Genomic DNA, 16,056 nt, shown 5'->3' on the forward strand with positions numbered 1-16,056 from the left:
TTCGCCTGTCTGTTGTTGTAATGCTATCCCGAAATGTTTGGCTGCTCTCTTTCTGGTGTTCTCTCTTTCCTGCAGCGCATGCGTGCGTGGGAGAGAGCCAGCAAGAGCGCCCAACGGCTGCAGTTTAAGCAAGGGGGTGGAGAGAGGAGCTTGAGCTTTAGGGTTGTCAAATGTGCTGTATGTAAATAATAACTATGAACTTTGGTGCGTTAGAATGCGTATTATTTGAGCTTAATTTGCCATAAGACAGAGTCCTTGGATATAATAAGGATAATAAGATAATAATCATTTTTTATAACATACTTTCAGGAGTACCAAGGAGTACAAGTAAATCTAAATAACTTAAGAAACCCCCTCGTTTTAAATCCGACTTGGTAACCCTATTGGCCGAGCTTGAATTGGCGCCTCTTTACATGGCCGGATAATCGGCTAACGGATATTACAACAACAGCAAGGACCAAGGACTCTCTCTCGCCGAGCTGTCAACCGAGGGTTTGTTTTTTTCTGCCACTTCTTGGCGCTCTCTCTCCCGTGCCAAGTGGCTTTTCCATTTCCCATCCATGTTTCGACACTCATACGCTCAGTAGTCTCCCGTCAATTAGAGTGTAAAAACGTTACGCTCCACGGAAAAACAAACGGAATCGCTAGAAACGCCAGAAATCATCCGTATCCGCCGTCATCAGACATCCGCTCGCAGGATACAACCAAAATAATACATATACACAACGAATACGATAGAGCGATTGCAGGAAACTAGCCAAAACGTGGTAATTCCCCGTGATTCTGGACTTTCAAGTGCTCCGATCGAAAATTTGCGATTCGCAAGTGCAATGTGAAAGTCAGCTTATACGACAGCTGAATGTGCGAGTGTGTGTGTGATTCCCCCCAGTGAGTGAGTGAGTGTGTGGGTGTGCAGGAGTGTGTAAATGTAAATACCACGAAAATCGCAGAACGCCGAAAAATAAAGCACAAGAAGGAAAAGCGGAGGAGGTGGTGAGGAGAGGAGAGAATCAGAAATCAGCGAGCAACGGTACTTGGCCAGAGGCAGTTGAACAAGAAGAAGAGGGATAAGAATAAGAAGCAGAGCAGGAGCAACAGCAACCGTAAGGATTTGTACTGTTCTCTCAGTGTATGTCTGTGTGTTAATGTTTATGTGTGTAAGTGTAGTTTAAGGAGACGGAAAAATGCGAAATGAAATAATGGAAATTTATGTGGCCACTCTACTGCCCCACCGCACATACACATACACATACCCACAACACACGCACACTTACCCACTTTTATTTATTGCGATTTTTGGGTCAAACTAAAGTTGCAATGATGATGTTGATAATTACCAGTTCGTTCACATCGCCAGCAGTTCAAAAGTCTTTGGGGGAGTTCCCCTTTTTCCGCCCACACGCACACAAGCACTCACGTAAAATCACCCACTCACACATACAGACGCCCCCTCGAGTTGGGTATATATACGTATGTGTGTGTTCGCTTTTGTTTTAGTCCTTGGGTCCTTGCTGGGAAATTACTTTGTTGTTGGCTTTGTTGCCATTATTATTTCTGTTGTTGTTGTTGTAGTTGTGGCAAGGAACGCGGTCTTTGACAGCTTTCAAGTAAAGCGCGCACCTGCGAACTCGCCATAAATTAGGCCCACATCCCGCATATAGGAGGATATATATTTAGTGCGACGTTTGCCCGATGTCTAAGCACTCAAAGCGCAGGCAGGATAAGCGGCAAAAGAAGAAAAACGCGCCAAACCTCAAGGCTATTACAGTGGATACAAGGGACAGAATTCCCCATTGGCACCATCCTGTGAAACTAACTAATCACAACTAGGATTAATCTACCTACAGTTAAGAAGAAAAGAAACCCGAACCCCTATAACAATACAATAGTAAATAGAGTATTTTTTATGATTTTTGACATAAAACTCTTGAACTACCTTCTAAAATAAATGGAACAAATCACTTTTAAACAGGGAACGAAAATAACTGTTATTGTAAATTTTTCATACAAAAAAATCACGCACTTAGAAGGGTCCTAAAAATTTTTTAAATACACCACAATTTTTATTAGCCATTGTAGTTTACAAATCCGTAATGATTTTTATTTTTTGATTTTTATAATAAAACTCAAAAAATAACTGTTATTTTTTGATTTTTATGAATAACAGTTATTCCCTTGACATTTTTGAAAAAATGAAATAATTAAAAAAAACATGATACCCGTGCTTTTTATAACTTACTAAAAATTTGTTAAAAAAGGCAACCGCGCATATTTAATACCTATATTTTTTTAAAATTTTGTTTACCCACAAAATCGCCATAAATCAAGTTTGAGTTTTATTTTTGATCAAAGAATAACTGTTATTTGTCAACTTTTATTATAAAACTCAAAAAATAACAGTTATTCTTTGAGTTTTACTTTACAAATCAGAAAATAACTGTTAAAGTGTGATTTTTAAAATAAAACTTATAACAGTTACGTTCCCTGCTTTTAAAACCCATTCGGCTAAATAAATACGCGAGTAGTGGTTGAATTTCTATGTTTTTTTTTTTTTTTTTTATATTACAAGGAGAACTTGTTTGTATTGGCCAAAGTGCAATAACCACTCAATAATATTTATTTAATACTTCTAAAATAACATGCATGAATTTTATTGGAGCTTACTAAAACAGAATATTTCAGTCAAGGGATTAAATTTCCGTTGATTATGTTTTGAATCACCTTTTTGAATACATCACTTTTACAAGTTTATTATTGAATGCTAAGCAAACACAGTTTTTTATTTCAATGTAAGCTCCGTATAGTTCATGTAAGCTGCATACAAATTTGATTTTGCGGCAGATATAAAATTCTATGTAACCGAATATATTTAGTTAATTAAAACGTATTCAGATAGTAGTTCAAAGGTTGTCAATCGCAGGCACTTTTTATTTAATTGGATTATTTTAATTCTGAAAGGTCAACAGAAAATGAAAAATGAAAGGAAAATTCACAGAATTTTCCCCTTGGTCCGTTGTTACAGGTTTTAGATTTCAATCTGTATATTATTTTTTGGTACACCAACTTGGAGTAAGAGTTTATAGTTATTAGACATCGTGCCTGTGATTAATTTTTCATGAAAAAGCCTTGTGTAGAAGGTCATGCAAATTTATCAGATTTCGTGCTTAAATAAAATTACCGTCTGATTTACTTCTACTCTGGCCCTCTTAAATCTGCTGTTCACTTGGGGCTTCCCCTAAAACTGCTTTAATGTGCTAAAATAGCGGGGCAGATTAGCCCAATTAACGTATCTCTACTGTGGTTGTCTCCCGGTTGTCTCTGCCCTGTCATTTCGACCAGTCCGGGGAGTCAGAAGTCTGGCATGCGTGAATCGAGTTGATTCAAGTTCCTCCCCTCAAGAACCCCCAACCCCCATTGTTTTTGTGTGTATTTTGTGGTTGCTGGCCATCCAATTGGCTCTCCACGGATTTTGTGCTCTATTTACCTGCCTTATAAAAACACAATTTATTGCTGGACTAACGTTTTCCCTTTGTATTTGGCTGCTGCCTCAGCTTCAGCTTCTGTTTTCTGTTTGCCATTTTCCTTTCTCCGCTTTTATTGTATTCCGCTGTTGCTGTTTTAGTTTTCTCCTTGTTTTGTTTCGATGCGATTCGTTTCGTTTCCAACTTAACTTTTCCGTTCTGTGGGTCTGATTCTGTCCGCCCGGGGACTTCCCCTTTATTGGCTTTCTGTATAAAGTTTTTGCGTGACATCAGCCATGGATATTATTCCGCTGGCTGCCATTTTGTTTGGCCTTGTTTGCCTCTTTTGAATCAATAAACTAGCCATGGAATCGAGAGCAGCTCCTAAATAATTGAAAACCGAGCTGAGGTTCAGGTGAATTTCAAGCCACAAATGGAAAAATCGCTCAAAAGCGGGCTACTCTTTGGGTGCAGGCAAATAATTCGGTTACCACTTATCCGGCTCACTTTCACTGCAACCCGAGAACCATAGTTTTCGGGCATACTATCTCTGGACAAAAGTTTCCGACTCTCCAGAGCAATTTGATCATTTGTTATGGTCGGTAGTGGGCAACTCCGGCATTCCGGCAAAAAATTCCGCCTCACTTTGTGGTCACGTAGTATCCATGGTGGGCGAAAGTTTTGAGTTTACGATTTACGATGCATAAACTTTATGCCAGCGCTTTCACTCAACTCAAATAAAAGTCGGTAATCTGTGATAAATGAGCCCGGCGACGAGTACGGGATTCCATAAAGCAAACTATCAGAATATCAAACATCAATGATGAAAGGCCGCTGGCCAATGAGCTCTTAATTGTGTAATTAAATCACTGGCACTTGAGGCATTCATTTTTGTCCATTAGGCTAATTGGTTGGATCAACTTCTTTTTGACGAAACGATATTCAAGAATGGATATTATGGACGAGTCACTTCAATTGCCTATTAATTTCGATACCCAGGCGCTCTAATTAGTTCCTGAGGTCGCATTTTCCAGGCAAATGAGCGCACGTTTTTGTGACGCTGCTTACCTGAATAATGAGTTTTCCATCCACACATCCACATCGACATCGGCATGAAAACTTAAAAGCAGCGAAAAACTGGGAAATCCCCCTTTCACTGCTGTGGCACCCACACAAAAGACTGGCTTCAACATTCTACATAGCTGGCCATTCGGAGGCGTCGTACCGGAAAGAAATGCCATTAAAAACGCAATAAAAATGCAAAAAAAAAAAAAATGCAAAGAAAAATACAACAAAAAACGGGTTGGTACTGGGGAAATCCCGAATGAAAGAAATGCGAAAATATAACGTAGAGAGTGTGCAAATACAAACGTACAAAAAGAAGTATGTGGGTAGTATGTCAACCTGACTGTACGAGTATAGTGTGTGTGCCACTGTGTGTGTAAATAGCCAAGGTGGAAAAATCGATATAAATGAATACGGCAACATTTGGTCGCCCCCGAAAAAACAAAAAAAAATACGAAAAACGAAACCTCGACTGACTCAACTTGAGACAGTGCGGAATGGCGATGGGTTTTTTAGCCCTTACGTCAAACTTATAAAAAAACGAAAAGTTTTTTTGCACGCACAACCATCGCGAGTGCTTACCCACTCGTACAGCCCCCATTTCCTCCTCCTGCCTTTCCCCACACACACTCGTGCAGCAAAGGAAAACCCCAAGGGGGGAAAGCTGAAGGGGTGGGGGAAAACCTCCCGAGGCCGTAGGCAGTCAACGCGATTTTAAGCGCAGGCATATGAAAATTGCCATAAAAATATATAGTACGCGTGCATCGCGGTCTTAACAACGTTTGCCAGCTTACACTATCTTTTTTGGTGGGTATCTTTCCCTTAAAATGGGTTACGAGATGGTTTTACCACAAATATATTTATTTTATAGGGTTTACATTTTATCGAATTACAAATAAGCTAAAAAAAAACCAATTTTTTCATTCTTATACCATAATAATGCATTAAGTGCAGCTATTTTTAACGAGTTGCTATTTATTTATAAATAAATGAAACACCGAAAATAAAGCAACACCAGCACAAACAGTTAATAGAAGCAACTTCCAGTTGGTTTAGCTTAATTAATCAAATCAAACATCCGTTCGTCTGGGGGACTTCCTGAATCTGGTTGCCTCGTACCCCTCGTAGCTCGTGGGGCACCAAGGAGGATAAATAAATAAAGGCGGAAAGACAAAGAGTGAGAAATGGTGGAAAGAAGAGCAATCGCAACAGCAGAGATGAAAACCGAAACAGCGGAGATGCTGCGGCTGCAATGTTTGCCCCAGTCAGTATGCTACACATTTCTCAAGCACGGGTTAAGTGTGCGAAAGAGATGGCAATGTGGGGCAGAGAAAGAGACGGAAGAGGGAGCCAAAGCTTAACAACATTTGCACGCGTTTTCCTTCCATCTCGGAGACATTTGACATTTCAATTTCAAATTGGCCAGCGGAAAAGGCCCAAAAATGGGCAAAGGAAATTTCGAATTCCGATTTTTCCGTCTTCGATTTTTCCCTCCTCAATTTTTCCCTCAACCACTGTTGCCATCTGCCTACCAGAGTATCTATGCCCGCTTATTTGCTATGCAGGGTAGACACTTTGCCGAATTGTGCTCGTATTGATTTCTAATTACTCGACCACACAGTATTTGGCTTAAGGTAGGACGCCAGGTGGCAGGTGGGCTGTTCGCAGTGGGCGGGCTTGATGGGTTGGGTTCGGGTTTTGGGTTTGGGTAATAGGAGTGGCCACGCTTGATGTGGGGCTTTGTCTATTTGTTGTGGCGGCGTTGCCATGGTGGCTCCTATTGATTTTACCAACGCCATGAATCATGCCAGAGCTCAAGCCTATGCTCCTAAATGCAGGCAGAGAAATTAAAGTGGAATCTATTTGGAAATACCCATAAAATATATCAAATACTTTCACATGGGTGGTTCAAAGAGACCATTGAAGTTATTGGACGTACCAATTCCAAGTATGGTATAGTATAATAATTCACTGCACTCTATAAGTATATATATTTTGGCCTGACAATTAATAAAATCAAGTAATTTAACCACACAATATACTAAATATACTAAATCACATTTTTCTTCTTTTTTTTTTTTTATTTTTTTATTTTTCTTTTTATTTAATTTGGACAATCACTAAATGGTAAAGGGAAACCTTAACTATAATAAATTACAAATAGGACTTTAGTTTTTAGTTCCCAATTTATTTTCTGAGTGTATGCTCAATGCTCGCCACCTTGTTCACCCAGTTCCCTACTCCTCCTACCCCTCCTATCCAACACAACATCCACCCAACCTGCGATGTTCCATTTGGCCACTGCGTGTTTAGCAATTTGTGGTTATATTATAATGACCACTTGATTTGCGTTTGCGTTGGCTTGAGCTCTTGCCTTTGCTTTTACCGCCTACTAATTGCGCGCTTGTGTCGCGTTTGTGTGTGTGTACTTTCAGGTGGCAAGACCGCGGGAGCAGCCAGAAGCTAGGGGCACAAGGACTTGTGGCAGGAACAGGAGCAACAGTCGCGGAGGCAACGTTGAGACGCATGCACGCTCCATGCTCGCCGCTGGCTGATGGCCAAAGGATTCGGTATCGCAATCGCTATAGGAACTGCGACTCCAGCAGTCGAACTCAACTGAACTGAGCGATACCCCGAAAAAAGGAAAACACAGAGAGGAACCCTTCATTAAGCAAACCACCTGTGGACGGACAGACAGAGTGCAGCATGTCAACTTCAAAGCATCACCATTACCGAGTCGCCTACGTGTGGCTCCTCCTCCTGCTATCATCATTATCATCATCCTGGGCCAGCGCCGCAGTGAGTGCGATTGCGGAGCCAGAGGAGGCGGCCTTCCAAGGTGCGTCTGACATCCCTCCCTTTTTCAAGTGCCTAATTGTGGAAATTTCGGGTATTTGGCACTGGCATTTCAGTTTTGAAGAGCTCAATGCTCGACCCCATCGACATATCAATAAACGAGGCCCTATTGTGTGGCCTTTGACATTAATGAGCGACTTAATTATGCGTGAGAGTGGACCGAAAACCAGAAAACCAAAACCAAAACGAAACGGAACGGCATCGGAAGTTATGCCAATGGCCGTGTTGTCAAATTTCCAGATCCATGGGGGCGAATCTGTCATTGGCGACGATGCTGATGTGTGCTGCTGACACTTCGATTTCAATTGCATACAAAATGCGATTTTTCAATTTCAATTTGAATACGCAATGCATGGCCGGCGGGCGAAAGAGTTTCAAAGGGGACTGTAGGGGGGTTGGATGACAACCAACCAACCAACCAGCTCTTGTGTGCATATGCAAATGGGTTCGTGTGCTTGTCCTCTGTGTCCAGTGCACTTTAATCGTCCCCACAGTTGCTTAATCAACTAGCAAGCCTGCATGCATGCACGAGCTTTGTTCGGCCCCCCCCTTTAAGCCCCCTCTACGCCCATGATGGCACTTTAACAGAGTAGCTGACGTGTTCGTGTCTCCATCTTCAGAAAGTGCCTTTGCTCTGCGTTCGTTCCATTTAATACAATGTGTGACGTAAGTGCCGGGCCACTCGGGCGTATGCGTAATGCTTGTAATGTTTTTTACTTTTTTCCCTCCCTTTTTATATTTCCTCCAAAGAGTTTTCTCCACAATTTCGGTGTCAAGTGGGTGGGCACTGTGATTTTGATTCACCTACTGGCCCCCGCCTATGGAATTTGCATTTAAATTGCCATCGAACTGGGGAGAAGAGAAACTTTTCCATTACCCCTAAAATAACCACGCAAAACTATCGGCCAACTGAGTTATTTAAGTAGTCATTATGCATTTGAAATGCTGCCAGGGACAGCGGTAAATTACGAGAAGCGTATGCCAGGACCAAGACCAGACCACAAAACCAGGCCCAAAGTCCTTAAAGCTTATTAGAATTTATTGCGGACACGTCGGTCACACCCAGGAACACACACACTCCTCGGCAGCAGGAATAAACGGAATAGACGTAGACATAGACAGGCAGACAGGACACTCAACTAAACTCAACTGAAGTGAACTGAAATTATGAACCGACGACTCGACCAAAACCGGGCCAAACCCAAAGTTGCTCCACTGAATACCGCCCCCCGTTATCTTCCATCTACATATGGCATTGCTAACTGAACAATCCCCTACTCTATTCTCACCCCCCATCCAAAAACAGGCCACTGCGGACACACCAGCCCCTGCGAACAACTGTGCTACGAGATCCACGATGGAATGTACGAGTGCGACTGCATCGAGGGCTACGAGCTGAACAAGAACGGTTACAGCTGTCAAGGTGCGTTCAGGATGGTTATATCCTAGATTCCCAAATGGGAAATGGGATTGGGATTGGGTATGGAATGCATAGATGCAGATCCTATCCTGCCGGGCCACAAAATTGATTTGCCATTTCGGTTATTATTTGGAAATCACCTGTAATGGATGGCTGGTTGACTGGGCACATCCAAGTGGGCTTGGATTACCCACGATTACATTTGCATTCCATTCCCCCCTTCTGTTCTGCTATTATTCATTTTTGTTCGAAATTTACGCTTGTTTGGGGAATTATTATTTTGCAATTGTTCGCCTCTACTGCAATGTTGTTTGCCCCCCGGACAGGCCGACAAATTGATATTTTTGTGAAGTTACTGGGCCTTATTTTGTGTGTGTTTTGCATTTAATTTGCGCAATTTTAACAAATGTGTCGAAAAAATTACATGTCATATAGTTAGATAGATTCTAAAAAGCTGTAAATACCCTTGCTTAGAGAAAGGCATGATGAGCTATTGCAAAGAGTTTAGTCAAAATAGTTTAGTATCACCTACTACATATACATCTTCTAGTTTTCAGTTATTAATAAATAATTATTTAATTTGTCTTACTACGAACTACAAAGACTTCATACAGACAAGCACATTAGGAACTTGTGCAGGTTTCCATTTTAATTAGTGCAAGGCATTGATTACTTTGGGTATGCGAGTATAGAATCTCTCTAGTTTACCCTGTTCATTCATTGAATTTAATTGAAATGGACGACTGGATGCATCCCGTAACTTGATCCATTTTTGATTTTCCAGTAATTAACGCAACTGCCAATGGTTTGGATGGGCGTGGCAAATCGGACGAGGACGTTCTCTATCAGAAGGGCGCCTCGTTCAGCGCCAAGTTGGCCAACGATGATGTGGGTAAGGAGATGGCCAAGTCCCCATTCGCGGGATCCAACTCGCAATCCGCTTCGTCGACGGGCGAGAATGGGTCGGAATCAGAGGGTTCAGAAGGAGACAGCTACGATTACGGGGAGCTGGAGGATAGCAATTCGGAGACACAGGAGCCGAAGGAGCAGCAATCGCTGAATCTTCAGCAGCAGCAACAGAAAGTCAATTCAAACGATTACTACATATCAGCGGAGAGCATCAACTTCAACTCGGAGTCGGAATCTGAGGGTCAGGATGCGGATGCGGCTGACTTCAAGGCGGCCAGCACAGCGACACCCACCTCAGTGCCCCCGACTCCCAGCAGAAGCAGCACCACCACCAGCACCACTACGACCAAGACCACAACCACCAGGAGATCCCCCACCACCAGGGGAATGCAGCACCGCAACCAGAACCAAGTGGTTGAGGATTACGGCGAGGGTGATGGCGATGGCGATGCCAGCGATGACTATAGCTACAGCTACAAGTCGGACATGTCCGTCTACGACGATGTCAACAATAATCAATTAAACTTAAGACGCAACAGCAACAGCAAAAGCAACAGCAACAGCAAATCGCAAACATATCAGCAGACAAGCAATAGCAACACGGCCAAGAACAGGAGAAAGAACCTGAGCACAAGCGTAACCAGCAATAAGGTCCAAATGCATATCACTAGGGAGTCCACCTCCAACATATCAGCAGGGGAGAAGAGCGGAGTGGGAGCAACCATGACAACAGACAGGTGGGTAATAAAAATATAGAGTGGGCGGTGAATTCCACAACAAATTTGGGGAGGTAGAATATCCTTTGAAGAAGCTACTTTGTTGGTCATGTGCAACTAAGGTATGCAGAAATAGTACAAATTCTAGAGCCACTTAAATCTGCATGTTGCGAGTGTACAAAGCTGCAGAAGCTTAGCAGTATTTTAGAATTAAATTAATGTACTTTAATCAACAGCACTCCCACTTGCAATCTGGATTGTGGCTCCGATGGAATCTGTGCCTTGGAGGCCACTGCCGCCAGCTCTCGATGTCTTTGTCCCTTTGGCAAGACGGGCAATGGCTGTCAGGAAGGTAAGTAGTGGCTCCATGAAGTGGATAAACTTACAAACCCTTTGGTGACTAATCCTCAGATATTCGAGCCCATGTGCCGCGTTTTGCCAAGCGTTCCTGGCTAGCATTCCCTGCTCTCCATGGCGCTTATAAGCACGTTCAACTGCGCATCGAATTCCGTCCAGAGTCTTTTGACGGCATTATCTTATTAAGCGGAGAGCGGGACGATTTGACCGGAGACTTTATGGCTCTTTTACTGAACAAGGGCTTCGTGGAGTTCTGGTTCGACTGCGGATCCGGTGTAGGCAGTGTTCGATCCCGAGAAACCATCCTGCTGAACGAATGGAACTCGGTGATCATCTATCGGCATCGATGGGATGCCTGGCTGGTGCTTAACCACGGCACCAAGGTGCAGGGGAGATCGAATGTAAGTTGTTATGTCAAAAGCAGTGGTGGCCAGCAGAAGCAGCTGCTTTACAGCGTACGTGCGCGTCGAAACGCTAGCAGCGCAGCGGCAGAGAAACTGCCTATCCCTGCTAGCTACCACTGTTCTTAAGTTAGACAACCCTTTACTATATTTGTTCTATCTTCTCCAGGGTTTGTTCTCACGCATCACCTTCCGGGAACCAGTGTTTCTGGGTGGAATTGGCAACATAACCGGATTGGCCAAGCGACTGCCTCTAGCCGAAGGTTTTGCCGGCTGCATCCGTCGCTTCGTGGCCAACGAGCATGACTACAAGTTCACAGAGCACCCGTTGGGCGATGTGATTAATGGATTTGATATACGTAAGTGATTTAGGATTACCATTTAAACTCCTTGATATATTATAAACCCCCCACAGAGGACTGCTCCACGGACAAGTGCGTGAGATATCCTTGCCAGCATGGTGGCAAGTGCCTGCCCTCAGATCAAGGCGCCATTTGCCTGTGCCCCATAGGATTCGTTGGAGATCTGTGCGAGATTCGAATGGACCTGCAGGTTGGTAGAGTCTTTTTAGGTCTCTTCCCCTTTCGGTGGACTTATTGAGGTCTTCTTTTCAGGTTCCCGCCTTTAATGGCTCATCGTTCCTGCGCTACGCACCACTGGGCGATAGTGCCCTCATCTGGTTAGAGCTCAAGGTTACCCTGAAGCCCGAACAGACAGACGGACTGATTCTCTACTCGGGACCGGAACATCGAGGCGACTTTATAGCGCTCTACCTAAACGACGGCTTTGTGGAGTTTGCCTTTGATCTCGGCAGTGGTCCAGCTCTAGTCAGGTAACTTAAACACCTGTAACTTAAAAGCAATTTGCTTATGAAAGGTTTCCGTCTCCACAGGAGCGAGCATTCCCTCAGTCTGGGTCAATGGCACACCATCAAGATCTCGCGAACAGCTCGACTGGCGGTTCTGAAGGTAAGAAGTCCATAGGGTCTTTTAACTTCCCCTACTTACCTCTTGATTTTCCAACCCCTTAGGTGGATCAACACCAGGAGGTCATGACCATCTCGTCGAATGGCTTCTGGCACTTGTCTTTGGACCAGAATCTCTTTGTGGGAGGCGTGAACCACGTGGATCGCCTGCCTTTGGACCTCAAGTACAAGCCGTTCTTCGTTGGCTGCATCCAGAGGGTGAGTAGTACACAAATACGCCTCTCCTTCCGCTTTCAATTTCCCATTGTGTACCTTTGTTCTCCACCCACAGATTGACATCAATGGCCACTCGCTGGGCATTGTGGCGGAGGCTCTGGGCGGCAGCAACATCGGCAACTGCCCCCACGCCTGTGTGGCGCGTCCCTGCGGCCCCCTGGCGGAGTGTGTGCCGCAAATGGAGAGCTACGAGTGCCGCTGCAGCATCCACAACGAGCGCTGCAACAAGGCCGCCGAGGTGCCACTAGAGCAGCTGCCCGAGTTGGCTCTCCACAAGTCCAAGGTCCTCGAGACGAAGGACAATGGCGAGGCGGTGAAGAAGGTGTCTGGCTTTGCGCACAAGAAGCATTCCAAGAAGCACAGGAATTTGCATAAGCCAACCCCTGCCACGAGCACGAGCACAAGAAGTCCAACCACCAGTACCACAACCACTGAGGAAGCCACTGCGGGGGCGCTAAGCAACGAGGAAATCGAAGATGATATCATATTCCGCTTTGTGCAGCAGCAGCAGCAGCAGAAGGAGCTCAAGAGGCAGACGTCTACTACTGAACAGGTCCCTTCCACTCCGACTGCCCCACCTAAGCCCAAACCCAAGCCCCGGTTTGCGGGAAAGCACCATGCCAGCAAGCATGAGCACCACCAGAAGCCCAACGCAGCCTTCACCCGCAAGCTGAGTCGCCTGCCCACGCACTACGAGAGTTTCCAGACGAACCCCGACAGCGACATCCTCACCTTCGAAGACAACAACGACTGGGTGGCCAGTCTGCAGCAGCAGGAGTACGGCGATGCCATGGCGGCCAGTCAGCCCCCTTTGCTAGCTGAGGAGGAGGGAAGCCCCAGCAAGCGAAACAACAACGAAGCTGATGATGATGACGCCTTTGTGTTCGATGAATCCCTGTTTGATGCCTCGGACGGCACGGAGGAGTACCAGCGCAAGCAGCTGGCCCAGGACATGAAGCGCATCATGTCCAACTCGAATGCTCACTCGAGTCACAAGAAGGCGGATGTGCAGTTCCCTTCCCTTGGGGGTTCCCCCAGCGAAGACACCTCTCAGTACAGCGACGATTACAACGATGATGATGAACTTCTAACGCCCGTCATGCAGGCTGGCGTGGAGGAGGTCAAGTCCAGCACACCGCAGACCCACACCGACTGGAGTCTTCTCAAGAAGATCGACCTGTCCGCCGAGCATCAGTCGCAGATTCAGGGGGTTCGCAAGAATTTCGGAGCCTGCTTTGCCGGCAGCGACAGCTACTTTCACTACAACGACGCGGACACCATGAGCCAGGTGATCAGCTACAGCATCGACCTCAATCTGCGCATCAAGACGCACTCGGAGAACGGGGTGATCCTGTGGACAGGACGACAGGGAACGACCGAGGAGCACGACGACTACCTTTCGCTAGGCATCGAACAAGGGTGAGTGAGATGGGGCGGTGTTATCCTAAACGTCGAAGTAAACTCTTCGTTTATCCATTCCAGGTACTTGCACTTCCGCTATGATTTGGGTTCTGGTGAGGTGGACATCCGTTTCAATGGCACCAAGGTCAGCGATGGCCTGTGGCATCGAGTGAGAGCCATAAGGTAAGTAAATGCGGGGTGAAAATCGAATAGGGATAATCCTCATCCCTTACCTTTCCAGGAACTCCCAAGAGGGCTATCTGGAGGTGGATGGAAGAAAGACGGCCACTCTGAGAGCTCCTGGCAAACTGCGCCAACTGAATACGGACACGGGCCTGTATGTGGGTAGGTATCTTTGAGGTTAGGTTGAACCAGAAGAGTTGCTAAAGAATTCGCGTGCTTTTAGGTGGCATGCCCGACGTGGGATACTTTACGCACCAGCGCTACTTCAGCGGAATAGTCGGCTGCATCTCGGAAATCGTTTTAGCCGGCGAAATGAAACTGAACTTCGACCCCAATACGCTGGGAACGGAGCACAACGTGGAGACGGGCCTCCTATGAAACGCTGCACGCACGCCTCAAGACTTTTGATATCGACTAGTTTAAATGTTATGTTAACCACACAAATGTCCTTCGTCGGTTTGTGTTTGTACAAATACGCTTTTAAAACAGAAAAACAGAGAGAGAGAGTTAGGGTGAGGAAGATTTTTTTACACCAGGAGATGCAGGAGTGACGAACTAAATCTAGAAGGGAAACATACTACATATTATATACAAGCATATTGAGTATATACAAAGGCATATATATATATATATTTAAAAGCAGAGGAAACGAAAAACCAAAATCCCCAAAACCAAGGCACGCTTCTTATAGAGCCTGTGACTGTCAATACTTCAGATCGGAATAGTTTATATATAACTTTAGCAAAGGATTTATATCGGTATCGGAGGAGTAAGTCATATAGAATATGAAAACACGAGATAAGAGCGGAAAATCTGAGTAACCAAGCTGTCCATTTGGCGCGAAATTGACGATTAACGATTAACAAATATCGATAGCGATACTTTAGTGTGTGGTCGCTTTTTTTGAACGAACCGTTACGCTTTTAATGCAGAGCTGCCATCTTTTTGTACCACACACACGCGGACACAACACACACTCACACTAACACGGTTACAAATGCAAATTGGCAATTCTTTCGTTTTTCGCATTGCTGTACCTTAAACTATGAACTGTAAACTGTATAACTGTACATTCTGTACTATTTGGCGCTTCTTGGAAGGTCTAGTCCAAAAATCGAACGAATCAAAGACCGTTAGGCGGGAAGAGGGGTTAGAAGGTAAACGAGATGAGATCGAATGAGGAAACAAACATATTAAGTGGTAAGTTAATAAATGTGTAGTGTGTACTAGATCGTAAGTCGGCACACTCGAACACGAACACAAGTCACATCGACACAAACACACACACACGCCTGCCTATATTAACTTTTATATCAAAATCGTAAGATACTAAAGACACCAAAGAAACTTAAGACATACGTAAGGACACCAAACACTCGAACACACGCTGAACCAGAACAACAACTTGTGAGCGATTTTTAACAATTTATACTAAACAACACACACAAGAACCACAAACAGAGACAACAACAACAACAACTAGCTAATGGAAACCAACCAAAAAACGAACGCAAAGCAATTTAACAATCCCATAGCGAAATTTTAAAATGCGAGACAAACAACTAATCCGAATAGCCTGTTGAAACAATTGTAAAAGAGAGCGAACAAAGTAATGGTAAATAAAAATAACTAAGGAGGGAAACGTTTGTATTCGTCTTATGAGTATAATTTTGTAGCTTAATGAGATAACAACCACGTATGTAGTTATTATACATCATAAACACATATGCGTAACTATATATGACTATGAGAAACTATAGAAACAATGGCGTAAAATGAATAAAGAAATCACAACCACCAATCAATGTAAAACTAAATTAAACGACATTCAATGTAGCTTATTTATATGACAAGTGAAAGTCGAGGCATTGAGATATTTAATTTCGTACATTGGTTTGCAGAAAATAAAGATAAAAAGATTCTAAAAGGTGTTGGTTCTAATGTGTTGGGGAGTGGGCTTTTCTAATTTGAATTTCGCTCGCTGTAGCGGTTATGGTTTGGAACTGGTTCAACGTTTGCGGTTAATCGTTGGAACTAGTTCCAAAGCGAGCTTAGTTCACTCTAGCGGTTAACCAATGTGAACCAG

The 16,056-nt window shown here is 44.3% G+C and overlaps 1 protein-coding gene across 3 annotated transcripts; it reads left to right on the forward strand.

Moving 5' to 3' along the window:
• The first annotated feature begins 588 nt into the window (after positions 1-588).
• On the forward strand, positions 589-15,874 carry SP2353 (EGF like, fibronectin type III and laminin G domains protein pikachurin). Of its 3 annotated transcripts, none has more exons than XM_017154794.3 (15): positions 589-1,103; positions 6,962-7,365; positions 8,689-8,805; positions 9,587-10,448; positions 10,664-10,779; positions 10,839-11,185; positions 11,355-11,544; positions 11,601-11,737; positions 11,800-12,017; positions 12,078-12,153; positions 12,216-12,368; positions 12,442-13,805; positions 13,869-13,970; positions 14,029-14,132; positions 14,194-15,874. In XM_017154794.3, exons 2-15 carry the CDS (start codon positions 7,233-7,235, stop codon positions 14,346-14,348), a joined length of 4,074 nt encoding a protein of 1,357 aa, XP_017010283.2. In that variant the 5' UTR covers positions 589-1,103; positions 6,962-7,232; the 3' UTR covers positions 14,349-15,874. The 3 variants fall into 3 exon arrangements, with proteins under 3 accessions (XP_017010283.2, XP_070069665.1, XP_070069666.1); XM_070213564.1 differs by having other exon boundaries at positions 589-1,030; XM_070213565.1 differs by having other exon boundaries at positions 589-767.
• Positions 15,875-16,056: the final 182 nt, after the last annotated feature.

This window comes from Drosophila takahashii, chromosome 2R, assembly GCF_030179915.1.
Source record: "Drosophila takahashii strain IR98-3 E-12201 chromosome 2R, DtakHiC1v2, whole genome shotgun sequence".
In the NCBI taxonomy this organism is placed as follows: Eukaryota; Metazoa; Arthropoda; class Insecta; order Diptera; family Drosophilidae; genus Drosophila; species Drosophila takahashii.